The 26,790-nt window shown below is 41.7% G+C and overlaps 1 protein-coding gene across 2 annotated transcripts in view; it reads left to right on the forward strand.

Moving 5' to 3' along the window:
- Positions 1-26,504, forward strand: part of KCNS3 (potassium voltage-gated channel modifier subfamily S member 3) — a 153,084-nt gene extending 126,580 nt beyond the window's left edge. For both annotated transcript variants that reach the window (XM_069728130.1, XM_069728129.1), the window contains one exon: positions 24,716-26,504. In XM_069728130.1, coding sequence (XP_069584231.1) covers positions 24,759-26,225 — 1,467 coding nt within the window. In that variant the 5' untranslated portion in view covers positions 24,716-24,758 and the 3' untranslated portion in view covers positions 26,226-26,504. The remainder of the gene's footprint in view (positions 1-24,715) is intronic.
- Positions 26,505-26,790: the final 286 nt, after the last annotated feature.

Raw genomic sequence — 26,790 nt, forward strand, 5'->3', positions numbered from 1 at the left:
GTGTCAGTGGTACTGTACGTCTAGTGAGCAAAGTCATCCATTGAAGAAAGACCTTTTATATTATGGTTCCGAGTTTTGCAACCCAGGATAGAAGGTTTTATGAGAAAGGTGGTCGAGTATGCACCCATAGAAGTGATTGGCGCAATGGTAATGCACACTACCGCTACGTTCAGACAGAACTTTGTACCCCCACATTCTCTCGAAAGGTGGATTGTTGGATAACTTCTTTAGCCTTTTATGTCATGTCAACGAGAGCTAGGCCAAACACCCAACCCTTTACTTGCCAGCAATGCATTTGGATTGGAAAGGAAAATACCATACATCTTATAACAGCATAGAGTAGGGAATAGCGTCAACCAGTTCTCTTTCCAAAGAACCCTTAGCAGCCTCCTCTGCCTCCATGTTATGTTCATCCTTGCTTACCTAGTCTTGCTATTCAGACCAGACTTTTACATATAGTTTCAAGAGTTATTAAGACCCCATACTCATTTGATAAAACGCAGCAATTTATCAACCAGCCATCTAATGCTTATGGAGGCCTCTAGACAGTCCCCCAACAGATTATGCTGGAGGTCATAAAGATTGAGCAGATGGAATTCAATCATCTGCTCCTTTTCTTCAGCGGGCAGACAGCCCGTCAGCAGATGATCCTGGTAGTGTCTCACTTTGGGCTCCCCTTAGAGAACATGGCACACTCAGCTAGCCAGAAACATATGGTAGCTATCTGCAATTATCTAATATGTGTGGCCAGCTCTAGAGATGACTGAAAATGTGAAACTTGGTTTTGACAGCACTTTAGTATATTTGACTCCTTGGATTCCTCATAGTCATGAACCCTAAAGGACCTGAGATGTGATAAACTTTAATCAATCTGTGGGTCCAGTCGCAGGCAAGGTTAGGCAGGGAATGAAGACACCATTCTGCAGAGCTTTGAGTTTTCTAGTGGTCATTGTCACGATATATACAGTACAGACCAAAAGTTTGGACACACCTTCTCTATTTAAAGATTTTTCTGTATTTTCATGACTATGAAAATTGTACATTCACACTGAAGGCATCAGAACTATGAATTAGCACACGTGGAATTATATACTTAACAAAAAAGTGTGAAACAACTGAAATTATGTCTTATATTCTAGGTTCTTCAAAGTAGCCACCTTTTGCTTTGATGACTGCTTTTCACACTCTTGGCATTCTCTTGATGAGCTTCAAGAGGTAGTCACCGGGAATGGTTTTCACTTCACAGGTGTGCCCTGTCAGGTTTAATAAGTGGGATTTCTTGCCTTGTTATAAATTATTTAAATGCTTCATTTAAATCATAGTGGAACCAGAGCTGTCACGAATCCAAAAATGGATCGTGACTGTCATACTCTTAATGGTGACCCTTGGTAGTAACAAAAATGCAATGTTAGAGTTAAAAAAAATGGTGCACTAAAAAAATCACCCAACTTAAGAACAGTTGCAAACTTATTTTGAAAGAATAAATCTTTGGACTTTGCATAAAGAGCTTTGGAAGACAGCTTCCAAAGGACTCATAAAGGGTCGCATCATAGCTAGAAAGACAAAAGTATAGTCCAAATTTTTCTACTGAATTATCTAATTGACCAACACTTGTGAAGGTTCTCCCAAATAATTCACTACAAAATCTTATGAAATAGAACCAACGGAGGAAAGCCGAATATCGGTCAAGACACAATGAGAGAGAAATGAAAAAATAAAGCACATTAATTGGGACAATTGATGAAATGGTGGCACAACTAATGGAGGTGCCCGCACATACAAAAAAATGAAGGGTAAGTAAAGTGATAGTACAGCACAGTATCACATGAGGACAAATTGCACAGCACTGAAGTAAATAAATGAGGCCAATAAAGGTAGAGCTAATGGACAAATGTAGTGAGTCTGGTAATAAATATGTCGGTATATAGCAAAGTATAAAGTAGTCAGGATCATATAAGAAGGTGTATAACAACAGTGTGTAATATTCTGGTAATAAATATAACGGTATATAGCAAAGTATAAGTATGCTACAGATGGATCTGGATAAGTTGGAAACTTGGGCTGAAAGGTGGCAGATGAGGTTTAACAATGATAAATGTAAGGTTATACACATGGGAAGAAGGAATCAATATCATCATTACACACTGAACGGGAAACCACTGGGCAAATCTGACAGGGAGAAGGACTTGGGGATCCTAGTTAATGATAAACTTACCTGGAGCAGCCAGTGCCAGGCAGCAGCTGCCAAGGCAAACAGGATCATGGGGTGCATTAAAAGAGGTCTGGATACACATGATGAGAGCATTATACTGCCTCTGTACAAATCCCTAGTTAGACCGCACATGGAGTACTGTGTCCAGTTTTGGGCACCGGTGCTCAGGAAGGATATAATGGAACTAGAGAGAGTACAAAGGAGGGCAACAAATTTAATAAAGGGGATGGGAGAACTACAATACCCAGATAGATTAGCGAAATTAGGATTATTTAGTCTAGAAAAAAGACGACTGAGGGGCGATCTAATAACCATGTATAAGTATATAAGGGGACAATACAAATATCTCGCTGAGGATCTGTTTATACCAAGGAAGGTGACGGGCACAAGGGGGCATTCTTTGCGTCTGGAGGAGAGAAGGTTTTTCCACCAACATAGAAGAGGATTCTTTACTGTTAGGGCAGTGAGAATCTGGAATTGCTTGCCTGAGGAGGTGGTGATGGCGAACTCAGTCGAGGGGTTCAAGAGAGGCCTGGATGTCTTCCTGGAGCAGAACAATATTGTATCATACAATTATTAGGTATGTTCATGTTTAATGTAATTGTCTATATTTGCCCCGTATTCACATGTAAAGCGCCATGGAATAAATGGCGCTATAAAAATGTATAATAATAATAATAATAATTAGGTTCTGTAGAAGGACGTAGATCTGGGGATTTATTATGATGGAATATAGGCTGAACTGGATGGACAAATGTCTTTTTTCGGCCTTACTAACTATGTTACTATGTTACTATAAAGTAGTCAGGATCAATACATATAAGGATGTGTATGACAATAGTGTGTGATCATCTGAAGCTGTGACAAAAGATGTAAATAGGTTGTAAACACCAGGAAAAAAAGACCTCATGAAGAAGCATGTTGTCCGAAACGTGCGTCGGGGTATGTGCCACACCTGTACAGTTCACCAGCAGGTAATTATGCATATCCGTTTCCTTGTAGGTTTTTTGACTCTGATTGCATTTATTACTTGCACACTTGTGACATGTTAATTTTGTGTCACTATCCACTCTGAGTATTTGCATGTACACATTGGTTCAATGCATCCTACCTACTTTGGAGTACATTTTCATTTCTTCTCTACTACTCTATACTTTGCTATATATCGACATATTTGTTACTGTGATGTGTAATTTGTCCTCATATAATACTGTGCAGTTCTATTACTATATTTACCCTTCATTTGCACCTCTGTTAGTTGTGCCACTATTTCACCAATTGTCTCAATAATTTTTTTTTTAATTTCTCTCTCATTGTGTCTTGACCTATATTCGTCTTTTCTCCATTGGTTCTACTGCATTTGTCCGAATGGTCTGCCATTCCTCCATATGCACATATATATCACTATCACCAATAATATTTATATACTAAGCACTAGTTGATATATATGTACTGCTTTGGTTCAGTTTGTTCTGATCTTTAAAATTTTATGAACGCATAGGAGTACAAGCCCAAAATATAAAAAACATTTTTTATTGAACAATTAATAGACATATAAAATTTTTTAAAAGAGAGTATCAGACATAGGCCAAGCCACATAGAGACAACTTCCTTGAAGAGTCCAAAAAATCCATGAGTAATAATAGTGTCAAACACACCTACATATAACAATGGTGTCAGTATCATAACAAACAGCACTCTTCAAGAATGTATATCAGAGTTAATTAGATACACGGTGGAGCAAAGTCCTTCCTCACTAGTATACAGATATGTAGAGAGTCATAATGAGGATGTAAAGGATGTTTTTTGCTGTAGGTAAAGATAGTATATCACCAAAGCACATGTCTGCTGATTCAAGCGAGGCAGACAAATGTGCATGAAAACGAAGTCAAGCCAAAATAAGGCATAAAGATGAATAAATAAAGACAGTTCTTGGTTCAAAAAGGCTGTAAAACCAAAAATGTGAGCTAACGTATAAGAGGAGGTAGAATTAGACCTGTGTGGCAGCCAAAGGAGCACCCTGTTATGATAAGGTAATTCAGTACCACAATGGACATAGAGGTCAGAGCACATACAGTGACCTGACAATAACCCAAAAACATAGAACGAGCTCTGAGACGTGGGAACTCTGCTGACCGCAATCCCTAATCCTCTCCAACCACACTAGAGGCAGCCGTGGATTGCGCCTAACGCTCCCTATGCAACTCGGCACAGCCTGAGAAACTAGCTAGCCTGAAGATAGAAAATAAGCCTACCTTGCCTCAGAGAAATACCCCAAAGGAAAAGGCAGCCCCCACATATAATGACTGTGAGTTAAGATGAAAAGACAAACGTAGAGATGAAATAGATTTAGCAAAGTGAGGCCCGACTTTCTGAACAGAGCGAGGATAGGAAAGGTAACTTTGCGGTCAACACAAAACCCTACAAAAACCACACAAAGGGGGCAAAAAGACCCTCCGTACCGAACTAACGGCACGGAGGTACACCCTCTGCGTCCCAGAGCTTCCAGCAAGCAGGAAAAAACAAATAGACAAGCTGGACAGAAAAAACAGCAAACAAAATAGCAAAGCGGAACTTAGCTATGCAGAGCAGCAGGCCACAGGAACGATCCAGGAGGAAACAGGTCCAATACTAGAACATTGACTGGAGGCCAGGATCAAAGCACTAGGTGGAGTTAAATAGAGCAGCACCTAACGACTTCACCACATCACCTGAGGAAGGAAACTCAGAAGCCGCAGTACCACTTTCCTCCACCAACGGAAGCTCACAGAGAGAATCAGCCGAAGTACCACTTGTGACCACAGGAGGGAGCTCTGCCACAGAATTCACAACAGCACCCCTTAAACACGTTTCACGTACAGCTTCCTCCTCCTCCTGGACAACCTTTTGTGTGCTCAAAAGGTTGTCCAGGATCTTTTGATAGCTTTCTTGCCCTTACAAAATGTGGTTGTGATGCTAGTTACTACTCACGGGCAGACGGTGAGGCAGAGAAGTCAGTCAGTACCGGGGTCAGTACCAAGAGAGCACGTGGAAAACCAAAGGAAAAGACAAAGGTGTAAGTCAGGTCATGGTCCAGGGTCAAAATACTAGGAGATAGCGGATCAAAGCAAAAGGACAAGACAAAGGGATAATCAGAACACAATCCAAGGGTCAGGTGGGGAAAGATCAGAACTGAGAAAAGCAGAATCAGTCAAATACTCAATAGGAAGCACAAGCTACATCTGTCAGGGATCAGAGGCAAACAGTCCAGTTACGGTAAGTAGCTTGAGAGATCTCCAAAACAGAGAGGACCTGGAGAAAGCCCGCACCTCACAGTTCCAGATTGGATCGCCAAGCTGTGAATTGAAACACTGACAACACAGTATGAACCAGTTTCCATAGGAAAGCAAAACTATCACTCTTTGAGCTGAGGAATCGTGAAAGTGGTATTGCTGTCTCGCATTAGTCAACTGAATGTACAGTGGGGCAAAAAAGTATTTAGTCAGTCAGCAATAGTGCAAGTTCCACCACTTAAAAAGATGAGAGGCGTCTGTAATTTACATCATAGGTAGACCTCAACTATGGGAGACAAACTGAGAAAAAAAATTCCAGAAAATCACATTGTCTGTTTTTTAAACATTTTATTTGCATATTATGGTGGAAAATAAGTATTTGGTCAGAAACAAAATTTCATCTCAATACTTTGTAATATATCCTTTGTTGGCAATGACAGAGGTCAAACGTTTTCTGTAAGTCTTCACAAGGTTGCCACACACTGTTGTCGGTATGTTGGCCCATTCCTCCATGCAGATCTCCTCTAGAGCAGTGATGTTTTTGGCTTTTCGCTTGGCAACACAGACTTTCAACTCCCTCCAAAGGTTTTCTATAGGGTTGAGATCTGGAGACTGGCTAGGCCACTCCAGGACCTTGAAATGCTTCTTACGAAGCCACTCCTTCGTTGTCCTGGCGGTGTGCTTTGGATCATTGTCATGTTGAAAGACCCAGCCACGTTTCATCTTCAATGCCCTTGCTGATGGAAGGAGGTTTGCACTCAAAATCTCACGATACATGGCCCCATTCATTCTTTCATGTACCCGGATCAGTTGTCCTGGCCCCTTTGCAGAGAAACAACCCCAAAGCATGATGTTTCCACCACCATGCTTTACAGTAGGTATGGTGCTTGATGGATGCAACTCAGTATTCGTTTTCCTCCAAACACGACAAGTTGTGTTTCTACCAAACAGTTCCAGTTTGGTTTCATCAGACCATAGGACATTCTCCAAAAACTCCTCTGGATCATCCAAATGCTCACTAGCAAACTTCAGATGGGCCCGGACATGTACTGGCTTAAGCAGTAGGACACGTCTGGCACTGCAGGATCTGAGTCCATGGTGGCGTAGTGTGTTACTTATGGTAGGCCTTGTTACATTGGTCCCAGCTCTCTGCAGTTCATTCACTAGGTCCCCCCGCGTGGTTCTGGGATTTTTGCTCACCGTTCTTGTGATCATTCTGACCCCACGGGGTGGGATTTTGCGTGGAGCCCCAGATCGAGGGAGATTATCAGTGGCCTTGTATGTCTTCCATTTTCTAATTATTGCTCCCACTGTTGATTTCTTCACTCCAAGCTGGTTGGCTATTGCAGATTCAGTCTTCCCAGCCTGGTGCAGGGCTACAATTTTATTTCTGGTGTCCTTTGACAGCTCTTTGGTCTTCACCATAGTGGAGTTTGGAGTCAGACTGTTTGAGGGTGTGCACAGGTGTCTTTTTATACTGATAACAAGTTTAAACAGGTGCCATTACTACAGGTAATGAGTGGAGGAAAGAGGAGACTCTTAAAGAAGAAGTTACAGGTCTGTGAGAGCCAGAAATCTTGATTGTTTGTTTCTGACCAAATACTTATTTTCCACCATAATATGCAAATAAAATGTTAAAAAAAAAACCAATGTGATTTTCTGGATTTTTTTTTCTCAGTTTGTCTCCCATAGTTGAGGTCTACCTATGATGTAAATTACAGACACCTCTCATCTTTTTAAGTGGTGGAACTTGCACTATTGCTGACTGACTAAATACTTTTTTGCCCCACTGTATTTATGGCATATATGTCACTTAAATGAGGATACCAATGGCACCTTATGAATTATACTAAAATTGTGTCCTTTAAGTTTCCATCACAGTGTCTAAAATTTTGCTGGAAAAATTAGAGCAGCAGCTGCCCTATTTTTTCTGGTGTGTATTTCAGAAAGAAATGTGAACAGTAGCTAATTTTCTATTTTGTAGATTTTACATTTCCTCTACCAGTTCGGCTTTGTCAATCGGAGGCAATCACATGTCATTTGGAGAACCCTTTACACGCTCCTCATTTTCATTTGTGTTTGCCTTCTGTCTCTCCATTGTATATAAAAAGGCAAAAGGAAATTGAAAACCTAATCGACAAGTAACAAAAAAACTGATTTGCACATATAAAGACTCATTTTCTGAAGAGTAAATATATGAAACAGCAGTTTTTATTTGCCTGTAAAAGAGAAAATAAAGAAGGGAAGGAAGTGAGAAAGTGTATGAAAGCATTTAATAGGCAAGACTATGGGAGTGATATTTGGCAAATGTATGTTGGATGTTGTCTATCTGGACCAAATGTTTATGTGGACATGGATGTCCGCTGTTTGGACTTCATGCTGCTACATAAAGGGTTAGTGGTATATAAAGTAAGAACAATGGTAAGAGGGAAAAATATGTAGAATTTAGTTAAAACTGGCTCAGCTATAGGAAACAGGGTGGTTATTAATGGTGCACACTTAGATTGGGTCACAGGTAACACAAGGGTCAGTATTGGGCCATCTTCTTTTCATTATATTAACCCCTTCCCGACCTTTGACGCACGTAGGCGTCATGAAAGTCGGTGCCAATCCGACCCATGACGCCTATGTGGCGTCATGGAAAGATCGCGTCCCTGCAGATCCGGTGAAAGGGTTAACTCCCATTTCACCCGATCTGCAGGGACAGGGGGAGTGGTAGTTTAGCCCAGGGGGGGTGGCTTCACCCCCTCGTGGCTACGATCGCTCTGATTGGCTGTTGAAAGTGAAACTGCCAATCAGAGCGATTTGTAATATTTCACCTATTATAACGGGTGAAATATTACAATCCAGCCATGGCCGATGCTGCAATATCATCGGCCATGGCTGGAAATACTAATGTGCCCCCACCCCACCGATCGCCCCCCCCAGCCCCCCGATCTGGCCGGTACACTGCTCCGGCTCCCCTCTGTCCTGTGCTCCGCTCCCCCCGTGCTCCAACCACCCCCCCTGCATTCCGATCCACCCCCCCGTGCTCCGTTCCACCCCCCCGTGCTCCGTTCCAGCCCCCCCGTGCTCCGTTCCACGCCCCCCGTGCTCCGTTCCACGCCTGCCGCGCTCCGATTCCCCCCCCCCGTGCTCCGATCCCCCCACCATGGTCCCCCCCCACCCCATCATACTTACCGATCCTGCCGGGGTCCCGTCCGTCTTCTCCCTGGGCACCGCCATCTTCCAAAATGGCGGGCGCATGCGCAGTGCGCCCGCCGAATCTGCCGGCCGGCAGATTCGTTCCAAAGTGCATTTTGATCACTGAGATAGATTATATCTCAGTGATCAAAATAAAAAAAATAATAAATGACCCCCCCCCCTTTGTCACTCCCATAGGTAGGGACAATAAAAAAATAAAGAAATTTTTTTTTTCCACTAATGTTAGAATAGGGTTAGGGTTAGGGGTAGGGTTAGGGGTAGGGCTAGGGTTAGGGCTAGGGTTAGGGTTAGGGTTAGGGTTAGGGGTAGGGTTAGGGGTAGGGCTAGGGGTAGGGCTAGGGTTAGGGTTAGGGGTAGGGTTAGGGCGAGGGGTAGGGTTAGGGGTAGGGTTAGGGCTAGGGTTAGGGTTTCGGTATGTGCACACGTATTCTGGTCCTCTGCGGATTTTTCCGCTGCGGATTTGATAAATCCGCAGTGCTAAACCGCTGCGGATTTATTCACTGCGGTTTTATAATTGCGATTTTCTATTTGAGCAGTTGTAAAACCGCTGCGGAATCCGCACAAAGAAGTGACATGCTGCGGAATGTAAACCGCTGCGTTTCCGTGCAGTTTTTCCACAGCATGTGTACAGCGATTTTTGTTTCCCATAGGTCTACATTGAACTGTAAACTCATGGGAAACTGCTGCGGATCTGCAGCGTTTTCCGCAGTGTGCACATACCTTTAGAATTAGGCTATGTGCACACGGTGCGGATTTGGCTGCGGATTGGCCGCTGCGGATTCGCAGCAGTATTCCATCAGGTTTACAGTACCATGTAAACATATGAAAAACCAAATCCGCTGTGCCCATGGTGCAGAAAATACCGCGCGGAAACGCTGCGTTGTATTTTCCGCAGCATGTCAATTCTTTGTGCGGATTCCGCGGCGTTTTACACCTGTTCCTCAATAGGAATCCGCAGGTGAAATCCGCACAAAAAAACACTGGAAATCCAGTGCCTTTTACTCGCGGATTTTTCAAAAATGGTGCGGAAATATCTCACACGAATCCGCAACGTGGGCACATAGCCTTAGGGTTAGGGTTGGAATTAGGGTTGTGGTTAGGGTTGTGATTAGGGTTATGGCTACAGTTGGGATTAGGGTTAGGGGTGTGTTGGGGTTAGTGTTGGAGGTAGAATTGAGGGGTTACCACTGTTTAGGCACATCAGGGGTCTCCAAACGCAACATGGCGCCACCATTGATTCCAGCCAATCTCGTATTCAAAAAGTCAAATGGTGCTCCCTCACTTCTGAGCCCCGACGTGTGCCCAAACAGTGGTTTACCCCCACATATGGGGTATCAGTGTACTCAGGATAAACTGCGCAACAATTATTGGGGTCCAATTTCTCCTGTTACCCTTGTGAATCTAAAAAAATGTTTGCTAAAACATCATTTTTGAGGAAAGAAAAATTATTTTTTATTTTCACGGCTCTGCGTTGTAAACGTCTGTGAAGCACTTGGGGGTTCAAAGTGCTCACCACACATCTAGATAAGTTCCTTTGGGGGTCTAGTTTCCAAAATGGGGTCACTTGTGGGGGGTTTCTACTGTTTAGGCACATCAGGGGCTCTGCAAACGCAACGTGACGCCCGCAGAGCATTCCATCAAAGTCTGCATTTCAAAACGTCACTACTTCACTTCCGAGCCCCAACGTGTGCCCAAACAGTGGTTTACCCCCACATATGGGGTATCACCGTACTCCGGAGAAACTGGACAACAAATATTGGGGTCAAATTTCTCCTGTTACCCTTGGGAAAATTAAAAAATTCTGGGCTAAATAATTATTTTTGAGGAAAGAAAACGTATTTATTATTTTCACGGCTCTGCATTATAAACTTCTATGAAGCACTTGGGGGTTCAAAGTGCTCACCACACATCTAGATAAGTTCCTTTCGGGGTCTAGTTTCCAAAATGGGGTCACTTGTGGGGGGTTTCTACTGTTAAGCCACATCAGGGGCTCTGCAAACGCAACGTGACGCCCACAGAGCATTCCATCAAAGTCTGCATTTCAAAACGTCACTACTTCACTTCCGAGCCTCGGCATGCGCCCAAACAGTGGTTTACCCCCACATATGGGGTATCAGCGTACTCAGGAGAAACTGGACAACAACTATTGGGGTCCAATTTCTCCTGTAACCCTTGGGAAAATAAAAAATTCTGGGCTAAATAATTATTTTTGAGGAAAGAAAACGTATTTATTATTTTCACGGCTCTGCATTATAAACTTCTATGAAGCACTCGGGGGTTCAAAGTGCTCACCACACATCTAGATAAGTTCCTTTGGGGGTCTAGTTTCCAAAATGGGGTCACTTGTGGGGGGTTTCTACTGTTAAGCCACATCAGGGGCTCTGCAAACGCAACGTGACGCCCACAGAGCATTCCATCAAAGTCTGCATTTCAAAACGTCACTACTTCACTTCCGAGCCCCGGCATGTGCCCAAACAGTGATTTACCCCCACATATGGGGTATCAGCGTACTCAGGAGAAACTGGACAACAACTTTTGGGGTCAAATTTCTCCTGTTACCCTTGGGAAAATAAAAAATTGCGGGCTAAAAAATCATTTTTGAGAAAATAATTTTTTTATTTTATTTTCATGGCTCTGCGTTATAAACTTCTGTGAAGCACTTGGGGGTTCAAAGTCCTCACCACACATCTAGATTAGTTCCTTTGGGGGTCTAGTTTCCAAAATGGGGTCATTTCTGGGGGATCTCCAATGTTTAGGCACACAGGGGCTCTCCAAACGTGACATGGTGTCCGCTAATGATTGGAGCTAATTTTCCATTTAAAAAGCCAAATGGCGTGCCATCCCTTCCGAGCCCTGCCGTGCGCCCAAACAGTGGTTTACCCCCACATATGGGGTATCAGCGTACTCAGGACAAACTGGACAACAATATTTGGGGTCCAATTTCTCCTATTATCCTTGGCAAAATAGGAAATTCCAGGCTAAAAAATCATTTTTGAGGAAAGAAAAATTATTTTTTATTTTTATGGCTCTGCGTTATAAACTTCTGTGAAGCACCTGGGGGTTTAAAGTGCTCAATATGTATCTAGATAAGTTCCTTGGGGGGTCTAGTTTCCAAAATGGGGTCACTTGTGGGGGAGCTCCAATGTTTAGGCACACAGGGGCTCTCCAAACGCGACATGGTGTCCGCTAACAATTGGAGCTAATTTTCCATTCAAAAAGTCAAATGGCGCGCCTTCCCTTCCGAGCCCTGCCGAGTGCCCAAACAGTGGTTTACCCCCACATATGAGGTATCGGCGTACTCGGGAGAAATTGCCCAACAAATTTTATGATCCATTTTATCCTACTGCCCATGTGAAAATGAAAAAATTGAGGCTAAAAGAATTTTTTTGTGAAAAAAAAGTACTTTTTCATTTTTACGGATCAATTTGTGAAGCACCTGGGGGTTCAAAGTGCTCACTATGCATCTAGATAAGTTCCTTGGGGCATCTAGTTTCCAAAATGGGGTCACTTGTGGGGGAGCTCCAATTTTTAGGCACACGGGTGCTCTCCAAACTTGACATGGTGTCCGCTAAAGAGTGGAGCCAATTTTTGATTCAAAAAGTCAAATGGCGCTCCTTCCCTTCCAAGCCCTGCCGTGCGCCCAAACAGTGGTATACCCCCACATATGAGGTATCAGCGTACTCAGGACAAATTGGACAACAACTTTCGTGGTTCAGTTTCTCCTTTTACCATTGGGAAAATAAAAAAATTGTTGCTAAAAGATAATTTTTGTGACTAAAAAGTTAAATGTTCATTTTTTCCTTCCATGTTGCTTCTGCTGCTGTGAAGCACCTGAAGGGTTAATAAACTTCTTGAATGTGGTTTTGAGTACCTTGAGGGGTGCAGTTTTTAGAATGGTGTCACTTTGGGGTATTTTCAGCCATATAGACCCCTCAAACTGACTTCAAATGTGAGGTGGTCCCTAAAAAAATGGTTTTGTAAATTTCGTTGTAAAAATGACAAATCGCTGGTCAAATTTTAACCCTTATAACTTCCTAACAAAAAAAAATTTTGTTTCCAAAATTGTGCTGATGTAAAGTAAACATGTGGGAAATGTTATTTATTAACTATTTTGTGTCACATATCTCTCTGGTTTAACAGAATAAAAATTCAAAATGTGAAAATTGTGAAATTTTCAAAATTTTCGCCAAATTTCCGTTTTTATCACAAATAAACGCAGAATTTTTTTACCTAAATTTACCACTAACATGAAGCCCAATATGTCACGAAAAAACAATCTCAGAACCGCTAGGATCCGTTGAAGCGTTCCTGAGTTATTACCTCATAAAGGGACATTGGTCAGAATTGCAAAAAACGGCAAGGTCTTTAAGGTCAAAATAGGCTGGGTCATGAAGGGGTTAATGACCTTGTAGAGGGCATACAATCTAGAATTTCAATATTTGCAACACAGGAGGATAATTTTAGGGGGATGAAAAATGGCAATTGAAGTTCAGCATAGATATACGTAGGGTAATACACTTGGACTGAGGACAGTTATGTAAAACACTGGGTAAAACTGTCACTAAAAAGGTCTTGGGCATATGGGTGGATAACAAACTCAAATTTAGTGACCAGTGCCAGGCAAATGCTGCCAAGGCAAATACTATGGGGTGCATTAAAAGAGGCAGAGATGCTCATGAAAAAGGACATAGTCACTAATATGGACGCACTTAGGCTACGTTCACATTAGCGTTGCGCGCCGGTGCGTCGGCGACGCAACGGCGACGCAACGCACGACGCACCAAAAACGCACGCAAAAACGCTGCGTTTTGTGACGCGTGCGTCGTTTTTTGACGAAAATCGGACGCACGAAAAATGCAACTTGTTGCATTTTCTTGCGTCCGACGCTAGCGTCGAAAACGACGCACGTGTCGGAAAACGCAACAAAAAAACGCACGCGTCCCCCATGTTAAACATAGGGGCGCGTCGCCGCTGCGTCGCCGACGCAACAGCGACGCATATTAGCGGAACGCTAATGTGAACGTAGCCTTAGAATACTGTGTACAGTTTTGGTCTCCCGTGTATAAGAAAGACATGGCTGAACTAGAGCGGGTGCAGAGAAGAGCGACCAAGATTATTAAAGGAATGGGTGGACTATAATACCATCTCATTACAAAGTACAAATATATCATGGTACAGTTCAGAGATTCGTCTAATAATGTTTTTACATGTAGACCTGCAACCGATGAAAAGGGGCATCCCCTACATCTAGAGGAAAGGAGGTTTAATCATAATCAATCATAATCACAGATGGTGATTCTTTACTGTGAGAGCAGTGAGATTATGGATTGTTTACTGTAAGAGCAGTGAGATTATGGATTGTTTACTGTAAGAGCAGTGAAATTATGGATTGTTTACTGTAAGAGCAGTGAGATTATGGATTGTTTACTGTAAGAGCTGCAAGATTATGGATTCTTTACTGTGAGAGCAGTGAAATTATGGATTATTTACTGTGAGAGCAGTGAGATTATGGATTGTTTACTGTAAGAGCAGTGAGATTATGGATTGTTTACTGTAAGAGCAGCGAGATTATGGATTCTTTACTGTGAGAGCAGTGAAATTATGGATTGTTTACTGTAAGAGTAGTGAGATTATGGATTCTTTACTGTGAGAGCAGTGAGATTATGGATTCTTTACTGTGAGAGCAGTGAAATTATGGATTCTTTACTGTGAGAGCAGTGAGATTATGGGTTCTTTACTGTGAGAGCAGTGAGATTATGGATTCTTTACTGTGAGAGCAGTGAGATTATGGGTTCTTTACTGTGAGAGCAGTGAGATTATGGATTCTTTACTGTGAGAGCAGTGAGATTATGGATTCTTTACTGTGAGAGCAGGGAAAATATGGATTCTTTACTGTGAGAGCAGGGAAAATATGGATTCTTTACTGTGAGAGCAGGGAAATTATGGATTCTTTACTGTGAGAGCAGTGAGATTATGGGTTCTTTACTGTAAGAGCAGTTGATGTTGTAATGATTGATACACTAAAAAAATGTAAGGAGGGCCTGAATGCCTTTCTGGAAAATTATAATTCTATTTGATATTATTACATAATACTATTGGTTACTGGCACTAGATTTTGTGTTGGGTTGTTGATCTAGGGAACTTGTCGGATTGCTATATGTGGAGTTGATAAGGAATTTTTCCCCAACATTGAGCAATTAGCATCTGCCCCATTGGGTTTTTTTTAACCTTAGCAAGTATGAAACTATAAAACATTGTTCCAGTTGTGTCTGTGGGCACAGATTTTGTGAAAGCAATGAAAAAGAGAAGGAAAATAGACATAAAATATGTAGTAAAATAATCCGTTGTTCTGGACACAAAAATGGATTTATGGTCACAGGGTAGGAATGACAAGTTACAGTATAATTCTTTAGGTTATACGTGTTATCAATAAATATGTGAAAGCGAGGTTAACCACCATGAATCCGTCTTGCCGCAGTATTGTATTAAAGGTTAGAAATCACAGTAACAGTTGAAGAAAAGGTCTACGCTTTGTGCAAATACCCTTTAAAAAATAATGAAAGCATTGAAGAGACGCAGCTCTCTATAAAAGAGGTCTGGGAAAAGTAGAAGTAAGTGTCAATCAAGGAAAAATTGGAAATCGGTGAAGCATAAAGGATTTTTATAGTAATTACACAAGAAGGTAGAGGTTATTTCATGCCTATAGATCCCAAATCAGAAAAAAATTTACTTGCATTCGGTATTTGCAGAAAGCGCTATATGGAATTGTGACCGTTTATGTTTTTCAACTTTATTGTATGTGTTCATTATTGAAGAGAACTCGGTGCCTCTCGTAATATGTTGATTTTAGTAAATATTTGTAATGAACTTGATATGTTGCCGCTCTTGTTATGAATAATTCTTTGTATTTTCCTTTCCTTAATTGTTCCCTCTGGAAATATGTGAAATATTTGAATATGTGAATAAATTCCCATTGTCAATGATCTGACACATGTGCAGGGAATGCTGGGGGGACCGTGCAAGCGTAATAGGGTCTCATCTGATAAATTAGTATAGGAATAAAGGAAACGGTAACTGCTCACCTTGTGGGGTTTTTAATCATAAGGAATAACAAATACCAGAAGGTTGGAGGCCTGAATGTGGCAAAAAGTAATGAGAAAGCTGGTAAATTTGCACAGCTGGTACAGTAGGCAGAATAAAAATTCATAGACGGGGTAGAGATGTCAATGTGGTTTTAATCTCAATGCGTTTTGAAGTTAGCATACTTCTTCCCCCTTTTTTACTGTGGGGCTCCTGAGGAAGCAGTTTGCTAACTCCGAAACACGTTGAGATTAAAACCACATTGACGTCTCTACACTGTCTTTGAATTTAGCCTTATTCATACATTTCCAGAAGGAATAATGTAATATAAGACCTACAAACAATGACTATCCAAACCAAGCACAGACACTCGGTGCACCCTTGGCACGGCCAGTTTAGTGCACCTACCTATCTACTTGTTTGATATGTCACCACCTTTCTCTTCCTTGATTGACAGTTTTGGCTTTACAGGAGCAAAAGGAAGGTGGAGATAGAGGTACAACAAGTGGGTGACTGACAGGTTACTCCCTCAAATTAAGGAAAAACCGCTAGGTACCTGCCTAGGACTAGTTATCCAAGATTCATCATCCCCATCTGCCTTTTGAAAGCATGCTTACTTTGTAATGCTACACTCCCATGGTTACACAAAATATTAACTATGACTCTAGTAGCACCACAACATCATTCACCAATGTTATGCAACATATATTTGTATTTTAAGTTAATTATTTGTTTGAATATCACATTACTTTCTGTGGGCGACAAAACTTTTGTCTTGCCAAAATCTGACCATTCTGTGTCCATTAACTGATCAATATTTCTTCATTGATGCCAATTTATTTTCTTAACCTAAACCACATTTGGGAGGGTTTCAGCTTTCAAAAGAATAATTTATACAACCAATGGATGAATTTAACCTCAGGTTATAAGCTTTTAATTACATAACGTGGATAAGCGACATAACTTCTATCAGGGAGTGCATAGCTGTCAGAGTAAAACATACCTGTCTGCGATCACACAGCTGCCATCTGATTCATGCTGCCTGTGGTTCAGACATCATGAATCTAATGACCGATTCCATGACCAAGATGTGACGAAATGTCATGATTAGGCACAGAGGATGAATAGTTATGCAACTAATGATAAGTGAAGTGATTCACAAAAAGATTGGATTAATTTAGCTTTGAACCAACTCGCTCATTTATGTATGCAACTACTCATCTTCCCACTTCTTTAGTTGAAAAGGTGATACATCCCTAATTGTGATAGCACATATCCTATCTCATTGATAAGAGGGACAATCGCATGAAGAAGAGTTCCTATAAAACATATAAAGTGAGTTTCTCTGGCAGCAACGAAAAGCCACCTGTCATGGATGTGTCAGAGGCTGCAGACCATTGCACTAAATCTATGTCTGCACAGAAGAACAGCGCTCCACCGGGTGTAGTAATCCAAAAGCAATCTTTATTCAGCCATATAGCATCAGCAACGTTTCGACCATATGCTGGTCTTTTTCAAGCATACAAACATGGCGGCAAGGCGGTCGTAAATAGTGTGGACACCACGCAGGGAGCCAATCACCATCCAGTACCACCCACCTTGTATCTTAATACAATATAACAAAATATATATAAAAAAAGACATCAGATACTTGTGATGCACATATAAATAACATTTACACCTCATCACCACTTCAATACTTGTACTAATCTGTATAGAAACGTATGAAAAGCGCTTTGTTTTCCACTTATCATTCGTAGGTACATTTCAGCGTTCCTGTTACCATAGTAACCAACTGCCAATAAGATCTTCACTTTAGTAGACTTCCTGTATAGAGGTTTAACAAGCAGCAGTCTGGCGCCAACAGCTACCTATAGCCAATCCATATAAGCCTCTCATTAGGGCTACTGTGCTTACCCCAATAGGATATACCCATACAACCTGTATGCTTCCGCATCATCACCGGACTCCACCGGCGTCCACATTGAACGGCAGGCAATGAGGAAGTCAAGCGCACGCGCATCAGCGCCACCCCGGGGATGCGTCTCGTCACGTGATCCGATCGGAGACACGCCCAGCGAAGACGTGATCCCGCACCGCACCATCTCCTCCCTGTGCATCCGCTGAACAAACAGGTTGCCAGGGGAACACAACAGTGACGCGTCTCCCTAGAAACCAACCCAAGCGACAGGCCGGGCCGTGGAGCAAGGGCGCAGGCGCAGTACGTCCGGACCATGTCCCATAACATAGCCTCATCAGAGACATGCCCCGATGCACTGCACACCCTGCGCTACCCAGCCACCACCCTAAATACCCGTCAAGCAGGCAGGCACCCAGGGAAACGCATCCATACTGTGGACATATTAACAGGCACAAAGCCGCACCTACCTTTGATCTAAATATACTACGGATTAATACGCTTCCATATCATATGTTAGTTCATACATAGCGAACCAGTACAGGAATAGCCTAATAAACAAAACACCCCTGTGGAAAAAACAAATGAATAAATATAAGCCAATCACATAGGGGCAGTCGGGAATCGGGTGAAGAAACATATCAAAAGATACCTAACATATTCTCTAAGCAAATGATCCACATTTTAGCATATTTTAACTTATTTTAGCTTCTTCATCCATATCCATCCACCGACTGTCCCATGTGTGGCTGATCTAAAAAACATACAAAAATAAAATTAAAATAACAACTAGTCTAAAACAATAGAAACAAATGACAACTGTAGATATCTCATCAAGGGGCAATAGGTTCAATGGGTACACATCTGAAGATTAAAGTCTATATTTAGACCCCCTGGTTGTAATGAACCCAGGGTATAGATCCACTTCATTTCTTTAGTTTTCAACATCTGTAGTCTATCCCCTCCCCTTCTCAAAACAGGAACACTATCTATGACTCTAAATCTAAGTTGATTTACTGAATGTTTTCTCTCTATAAAATGTTTCGGCACTGGCAGCTCCGTGAGCCCTGTTCTAATTGTGCTTTTATGTTTAGTAATGCGGGCCTTCACCTCCATAGTAGTCTCTCCTATGTAGGCGAGCCCACATGGACAGGTGATCATATAGACAACATAATTTGATGTGCAGGTATATCTTTCTTTTAAAAAAAACTTCTTCCCTGTGCGAGGATGGCAGAAAAAATCACCTTTAAGCATGATATTACAACAAGTGCAACCCAGGCACGGGAAATTCCCGTGTCTCGGTGCACTTAATGTTCTTTGGCCCATAATTTTAGAAGTACCAAAATCAGACTTAACCAATTTATCACCTAAATTTCTACCCCTCCTGTACGACACATTGGGAATGTTTTAAAACCTGTCACTTGAGGTAACCCTCGTTTTAAGAGGGTCCAATGTTTCTTTATCACTCCACTGATCCGATTACTAACTGAGCTGTATGTCGAAACAAAAGGAATGCGGTCACATACATTTCTTGAGGAGGTTTATTTGCGGACGCTTTCTCTTGAGGAATACCGGGCCTTAGTTTTATAGGCTTCCACTCCTTTTTTGGGGTACCCTCTTGCTACAAACTTGGACAACATGTCCTCTAAACATTGGTCCACCAAATTCTCATCGGACACTATTCTCCGTACCCTTAATAGTTGGCTCCACGGGAGCAAATCAACCATCTTCCTCGGATGGTTGCTGTCAAAAGACAGTAAACTATTCCTATCCGTTTCTTTAATGAAAATGTCAATTTTCAATCTACCTCCTTCTTTGTAAACCAAAGTGTCTAAAAATTGAATCTGGACTGTCGAGTAAACTAATGTAAATTGCAATTCTGCATAGATTTCATTAAGACTCGTATGGAAAGCCTCTAGCTCCAATATGCTACCCTCCCAGATCAAAAAAATGTCATCAATGTAGCGCCACCAAGCTCTGACGTGGCGCCAAAGGATGGAATGGTACACAAACCTGTCCTCAAATACCGCCATATAGATATTAGCATAAGTGGGGGCCACATTGGACCCCATGGCGGTACCTCTCAACTGAAGGTAAAACTCATCCCCAAAGAGGAAAAAATTCCTCCTGAGGATGAGCTCCAACAGTGTGAGGACAAGCTGTGCACACTTCGGGGCCACGTCAGAGCTCGATAGCGCACACTGAACGGCCTCGAGACCTTTATCATGCTCGATTGACGTATATAACGATGTCACATCGAATGATGCCAGAATAGATGTCTCGGAAACTGTCAAATCTTCGATTTTATCCAAAAGTCACTAGTGTCCCTCACAAACGATCGTGCTGCCACTGCAAAAGGGCATAACACTTTGTCTAGAAAGATAGCGGTTTTGCTGAACAATGAACCCCTCCCCGAGACTATTGCACTAAATCTGTCTGCAGAGGGTCTTGGATGTTTGCTTTGCAGACTAGTGGCCACCTCCCCCGGTGCTAATTATCTGGGTGTTTATAATTCCCTACTTCCTGGTAGGAGTTGTGGGTGTTATTTCCTGTCTGCATGTCTCTGTTGACGCTTGGAGCTGTAGCAGTCTGCTAGCGTCCTCTTGGAGTTTGGAGGACGTCGGCATTTCTCTCTGACTCTACTCAAGCTAAGTGTCCCCCTGGTTTCATTTATCATTACTGTCTTTAGTGTTAGTGGGATTGACTAGCGTTCATACTGTCCCCTTCCCGGTGCAGGGCCTATCGCCAGGGTCACACAGGAACTAGGTATCCTGCTCGGCGATAGGTGTGGAACCTATATAAGGACGGTAGGACAGACAGAGTAATGTTAGATCAGTCTAGGGGTCTCCACTTCCCCCTTCCCTAGTGTTTGGTTCCCCTTCCCTTATACCTTTGTGTCGCACTTAGTCTGTTCTACACTGTGCGTGACACCACCATTCTGATGGATTTGAGCCCTATCATAGATGTACAGCCATTCACCATTCATCTAATGGACCATCGTAACTTGCTGACTCCAGCCTAAAGGGGTTGCCCAGGTTTGTCATAGAAGTCTGCAGTGACTTTGTTTGAGTTGTGAACCCTCAGAGTGTGCACGGTGCGTGCTGTCAGGGTTCTTGACATGACCGCAAGTATGCGATATGCATTCTCCCGACCACATTACGACTAGACATGCGCGGTTTCGATTAATACTGAGAGAGGCTGTGCACGTCTAGTCAGAAAGTGGCCAGAAGTATACATGTCACATACTTGTGATCACATGACCACCCGCTCTTGGCGTTGACACCAGAGAATCCTGACAGCTCGCGCCATGAGCAATCTGAGAGTTCACGAGTCTGCAATCAAATAGAGTGACTGCAGACTTTTGTGACAAACCTGGACAGCACCTTTAAACAGTTTTTCAAAAGTATTTGAAGTGGGATTTCCTTGGTAGTTACATTTTTATAATCCTCACGGATGTCATAGAGCGCCTTTACTAGGATCTCTTTGGGATTTAATTTTCTATGCAATGGAAATGTGCATCCAGTCATAGCTTTCCTTGGCAGTAATATTTGGCTTCTAAAACCAGAATCGTGGAGGACAGATGATTTGGAAGCCAGATTCAATCTGCACGTAGTTTTCTTAAAGCAGTTCTGTCAGCAGATTTCATAATATGTTTGTTACAGTATCTATCACTAAAGTAAACTAAGTTTTTTAGACCTGATGTAGCTGGTTACTTACTTTGAAAATACAGGTTAGAGTAGTTGTGTAATCCTGTTTGATAGTACACTTACTCTGCCCCCCCTAGCTAATGTGATTGACAGCTTCTCAGTGTCCCTCATCCCTGCTGAAGTCTCACACTGCTCAATACAAGCTGTGCAGGCTTGACCATCATGCCTTCATATTGTATAACACAGCCAATCAGGAGAGACTATCATAGCTTATATAAAAGCCGAGGCAGGGAATTGAGCAGTGATTTTAGGATGAGGACATCAGAGGTCACAGATCAGCAGGAGAGATAGGGAGAGAAAGCCTAAAAGCCCTATTTAGTCAAATACTCCAGACTGTAATGTGTTGTACAACTGCAGCACTGATGAAGATGAGAAGAGTAATCTGAGAATAGTACTGAAATTCAGTTGATAGTAGAGGTGCCAGCATCAGTGCCAGAATAAATGTGATTGATCAGTGATATTATTTAGCTGGCATCTGTCTTGCTGTATCCGAATTATAATGCCACATTTTGTCTCTTCATTTTGAATGCATTAAAAAGCAGAAGCAAGACAGCACAATAGTTTTTACAGAAAAAAAAAATCTGAAATGAGTGTCAGATGGTTTGCTTTCTTGTCGGCAGTGACTGCATTGTGTTTTATTTTCATTTATTGTGCAATCATTTTTGTGAACGGTCTAATTATTGATTTTTAAAAATACAGAAGAAAATTCCCTAAAATCCTGGACACTTCACTGCGACTGTGTACCTCACAAACTGTGTGTATTGCAATCAATTTTTTTTTCACGTTTCTTTTATTAGTCAAAACTTTACATCTGTACCCACCACACTAATAATGTGCATTGCTATAGGAGATTTCATTTTTGTTGTGTACCTACCTATTATACAGCAGACTTTTGCTTTCTGTACTTGTACCTTCCTACCTTACATTTCTTGTTAATTCCTTTTTAGGAAAGGTGGAATAATTGGGGTTGAAAAGTTTGTAAAAAGTTAATTATACTGTTATACAAAATGTATGGTAAATGGAAAAGTGACAATGGAGAGGGTAGTATAAAATGAAAAAAAAAAAACATGCCATGGGAGCCGCTAGAAGCATCATCACCACTGGCATCTGTCATCTGTGCAGTATTACTACCAAACACAGGCTACAATTGACCTCCTTTGCCTGCAGCAAGTGTATTAGAGGGCAGAAAGTGTGTGTGGGGGGCATTATGGAATATATTGCTTATCACTAGTCTTAGTCACAGCTACATGATGTTGCCTCTAACAGCGACACGGTCAGTTTGAGTCATTGTTCTGCACAGAAAGGTTTGTTTGATCACAATTGAGTAACATGAATATTTTTACCCCTTTTTTATGTTACAAAAAACATTAAAAGTCTGTCAGTGCAAAATCTAACCTATCTGTAAGAAGTTTATATATTTTCAATCTGTTTGCATGAGTATATGAGGTTGTTTATTCATTTATTCATTGATCAAAGCACTTTTTACACTTGCATTATGGTTTTCTTCATAACATCCTTAATACTCTACAAGTTGTATGACGGATACCAATAGAACATGATGGACCCACAAATGTGAACCTTATCTTATAATACTGAAACACCCTGTCAGTCAGTACCAGCAGCATACACCTAGGTGGGAAAACCTACAGACAAGCGTAAAACGGAGCCCCCTGATAGACAGGGTTACACCGTGACTTTGGCCGCAACACATGTAGCGTGGCTAAAAATCACTATCTTTTACTGCTACTTGTATACAAGTGATTGGGGTCACTCTGTGACCTCGAGGAGTACTGCAACTGCAAGTAATAAGTTACAATAAATGGTACCTAGATAGATTTTTTGCTGCTTCCTTGTTATGGTTGCAGTACTCTCAGAGTTACAATGTAACTCCATTCACTTTTACTGCTCTGCAATGTAGCCCAAGATTAACATTACCAAACCCATAAAGGATAGCAACACCTTTTTGTTTTACTTAAAGGGATACTCTTTAGTTTGAAAGTTAACCTCTATCCATGGGATTGGGGCATACTGGGGCATATCTTTCATGATCATATGCTAACCAAGTGTCTTTGGCGTGTTCGAAAAATATGTTCGAGTCCCGGCTCCATGTCTCGCGGCTGTTAAAAAGCCATGCAGGGATTGCCTGTTTGCTAGACAGCTGCAACAGATGCAGGGATTGCCTAACAGCTGTGAGACATGCAGCCGTAGAGACTCAAACATAGTTTTCGAGCACGCCGAACACTCTGCTAGCATCCGAGCATGCTCGAATAACACCTTTACACCGTTTGCTTTTTACAAGTTCTTTGTTTCCCTGTAAATTACTGGCTGCAAAATGAGTTAAAAGGACCACCCTAGCTTAATCAATTCAAGACCCAAATTAAAATAAAACCAATGCATAGTCACCTCCTGCAGCGGCACCCTTCCAGCGATATCGGCGCTGCTGTTACCGGCATAATGTGATATTTGTATGTCATGTACTGGCTGCACCCAATGACCGGCCGCTCATCTGCAGTTGCATCTGCTCAATATTCCACCAGGGCGGAATTGTGGTCTGACTAAATAGTAACCGCTTCAGGTGACGAGAAGACGTTCATTGTCTTCGGCTGTCACGTGAAACAACAATGTCATGTTACCTCCGAGAATACCGGCGCTGCTGCGGGAGGTGACTATACGCTTGTTTTATAATAATTCTGGTCATTAATTGATTAAGCTGGGATTTTCCAGTAGTGGACAAACCCGTTACTTTATAATTCATCAGCGAGGGTATTCGAAGTTGGAGGTTTAATTCTTTTACTTGTCTTTTCTAAGCTTCTCTCTGCTAATTTTTGACCACACGAAAGTTCAGCTCAACTTTCATGAGGACAGAGAAGTTTAGTAAAAGAAAAAAGAATTTCAAACTCCCGGTAAGAATGAGCTTAATGTTGGATTCTTCTCGTATTCTTCAGCCATTAATGAGCAGGGAAACAAACAGCCTTCAGTGTCAAGTATTTAATAAAATCCAATTGAAAAGTTTATTTTGAACCCATTTATGAAGAAACACTCAAGTTTCCATATCATTTAATTATCTGAAAAAGAGGACCTAACATTTATGCTCTCATCTACAAGATCCTTTTGGTAATTCCACCCACCCTTGTGTGTAGGACATGTGGAGGAATTATCATTTCGTAAGATCTCACTTCCCATTAAAGTATCAAGTCAGTCTGGTCTACGCCTCATACCAGGGGTCCCATACCGGCAAAATAGTCTGCTTCCATGGTTCATAGGGGATTGGATGTTATAGTTGTTTAATACTTTTTCTAAAATCCTTTTGCTTTACCCGTAGGTGAAATGTAAACCTTTAAGCTTCCAAGTCACAATCAGCCAAGATGGTTTATGGAGAATTCTTTCGTAGAACCAAAAGTGATGATGAAGTGGTGAAGCTGAATGTTGGGGGCTTCAAGCAATATGTGGCTCAGAAAACCCTTCAAAGATTTCCTCACACCAGACTTGGAAAACTACTCAACTGCAATTCCGAAGAAGCCATACTCGAACTCTGCGATGATTACAATGTAGCAGACAAGGAATATTATTTTGACCGTAACCCTTCTCTCTTCAGATACATATTAAACTTTTACTACACGGGAAAGCTTCATGTCATGGAGGAATTGTGTGTGTTTTCCTTTTGTCAAGAGATAGAATATTGGGGGATCAATGAGCTCTTCATCGATTCTTGTTGCAGTAATAAATATCAGGAAAAAAAGGACATCATCACGGAGAGGGACTGGGAGGATAAAAGTGATGTCATGAGTGTGGGCTCGTCTTCCGATCAGTCATCTGTTTTTGAAAAAGAATTAGAAATGTTCGATTCACAAAAATTTGGGAATGTTCGGAAGAAAATATGGGTCCGGCTAGAAAATCCTGCCTTCTCTCTGTCTGCCAAGCTTTTTGCCATCTCCTCATTAAGCGTCGTGTTAACCTCCATTGTTGCTATGTGTATCCACAGCATGCCTGAGTTCCACCAGCTTGATAACAATGAACGAGAACTGGAAGATCCAGTCCTCGAAGTGGTGGAAATAATATGCATTGTGTTTTTTACCACTGAACTTGTTGTACGACTTGCTGTAGCTCCCTCTCAAAAAAAGTTTTGGAAAAACCCCATGAACATCATCGATTTTGTCTCCATTATACCATTTTATGCCACCTTGGTTGTAGACACCAAAGGTGATGAAAACGAAGGCATAGAGAACATGGGTAAAGTTGTGCAAATCTTACGACTTATGAGGATATTTCGGATCTTAAAGCTTGCAAGACATTCTGTTGGATTGAGATCTTTAGGAGCCACTTTAAGACATAGCTACCATGAAGTTGGACTTTTACTTTTATTTTTGGCAGTTGGGATTTCGATATTTTCAGTTCTTGTTTATTATCTGGAAAAAGACGATGAACTGACACCTCTTGAGAACATTCCCACCTGTTGGTGGTGGGCTACCATCAGCATGACCACTGTAGGCTATGGTGACACTCACCCGGTCACTTTATACGGGAAGCTTGTTGGCAGTGTTTGCATTATTTGTGGAATACTAGTGGTTGCTCTTCCAATAACTATAATTTTTAACAAATTTTCAAAATACTACCAAAAACAAAAAGCAATTGATGTGGACACGTGCAACGAAGAAGAACCAAAAGATAAATTTAATGATCTCCCTTATTTCAACATCAGAGATATATATGCAAGAAGGATGAATTCCTTCATTTCGAGTCTTTCTTCTGTTGGCATTATTGCAAGCAATGAATCCACAGACGCTTCCAGCATCCAAGAAATGGATGAATCTTACACTGCATCGTACAAGTGACTATTAGAAGTCTTATATTCCATGCTTGCCATGATTTCTCACTTATGTTATCTCTTACTACCTCCTTATCCAGAACTTGGAAGCTTTTTAAGTTTCCAAGTATCATTTGGTTCTTCATAGCACTTAAAGCTTAAAGGGAATCTGTCAGTAAGATCAACACTCCTAAGCCGTCTATATGGTCAAGTAGGTCATAGGAAGCTGAATAAAATGACACCTTGTTTTATGCAATCTGATGTCTCACTGCAGAGAAATCTGTGTTTTTCTTAATATGCAAATGAGCTGTTAAGATCTAAGGGCTGGACATAGATCTCCCTGAGATTCTGCCTTCAGAGCTTATTATGAATTAAATTGGGCGTTACCAGTGTGAGTCATGCAGAGCAGACCATCAGTCATTACATGTCTCACACTGGTTACTCCCCATTTCATTTAATATAAGCTCTGGAGGCAGATTCTCAGGGAGATCTATGTCCGACCCATAGCTCTAGCAGCTCATTTACATATGAATAAAAACATTGATTTCTGTGGAATAACACATCAGATCACAAATATAAAGTTATCATTTTAT

The sequence above is a fragment of the Ranitomeya imitator genome, chromosome 5 (genome assembly GCF_032444005.1).
Source record: "Ranitomeya imitator isolate aRanImi1 chromosome 5, aRanImi1.pri, whole genome shotgun sequence".
Lineage (NCBI taxonomy): Eukaryota > Metazoa > Chordata > Amphibia > Anura > Dendrobatidae > Ranitomeya > Ranitomeya imitator.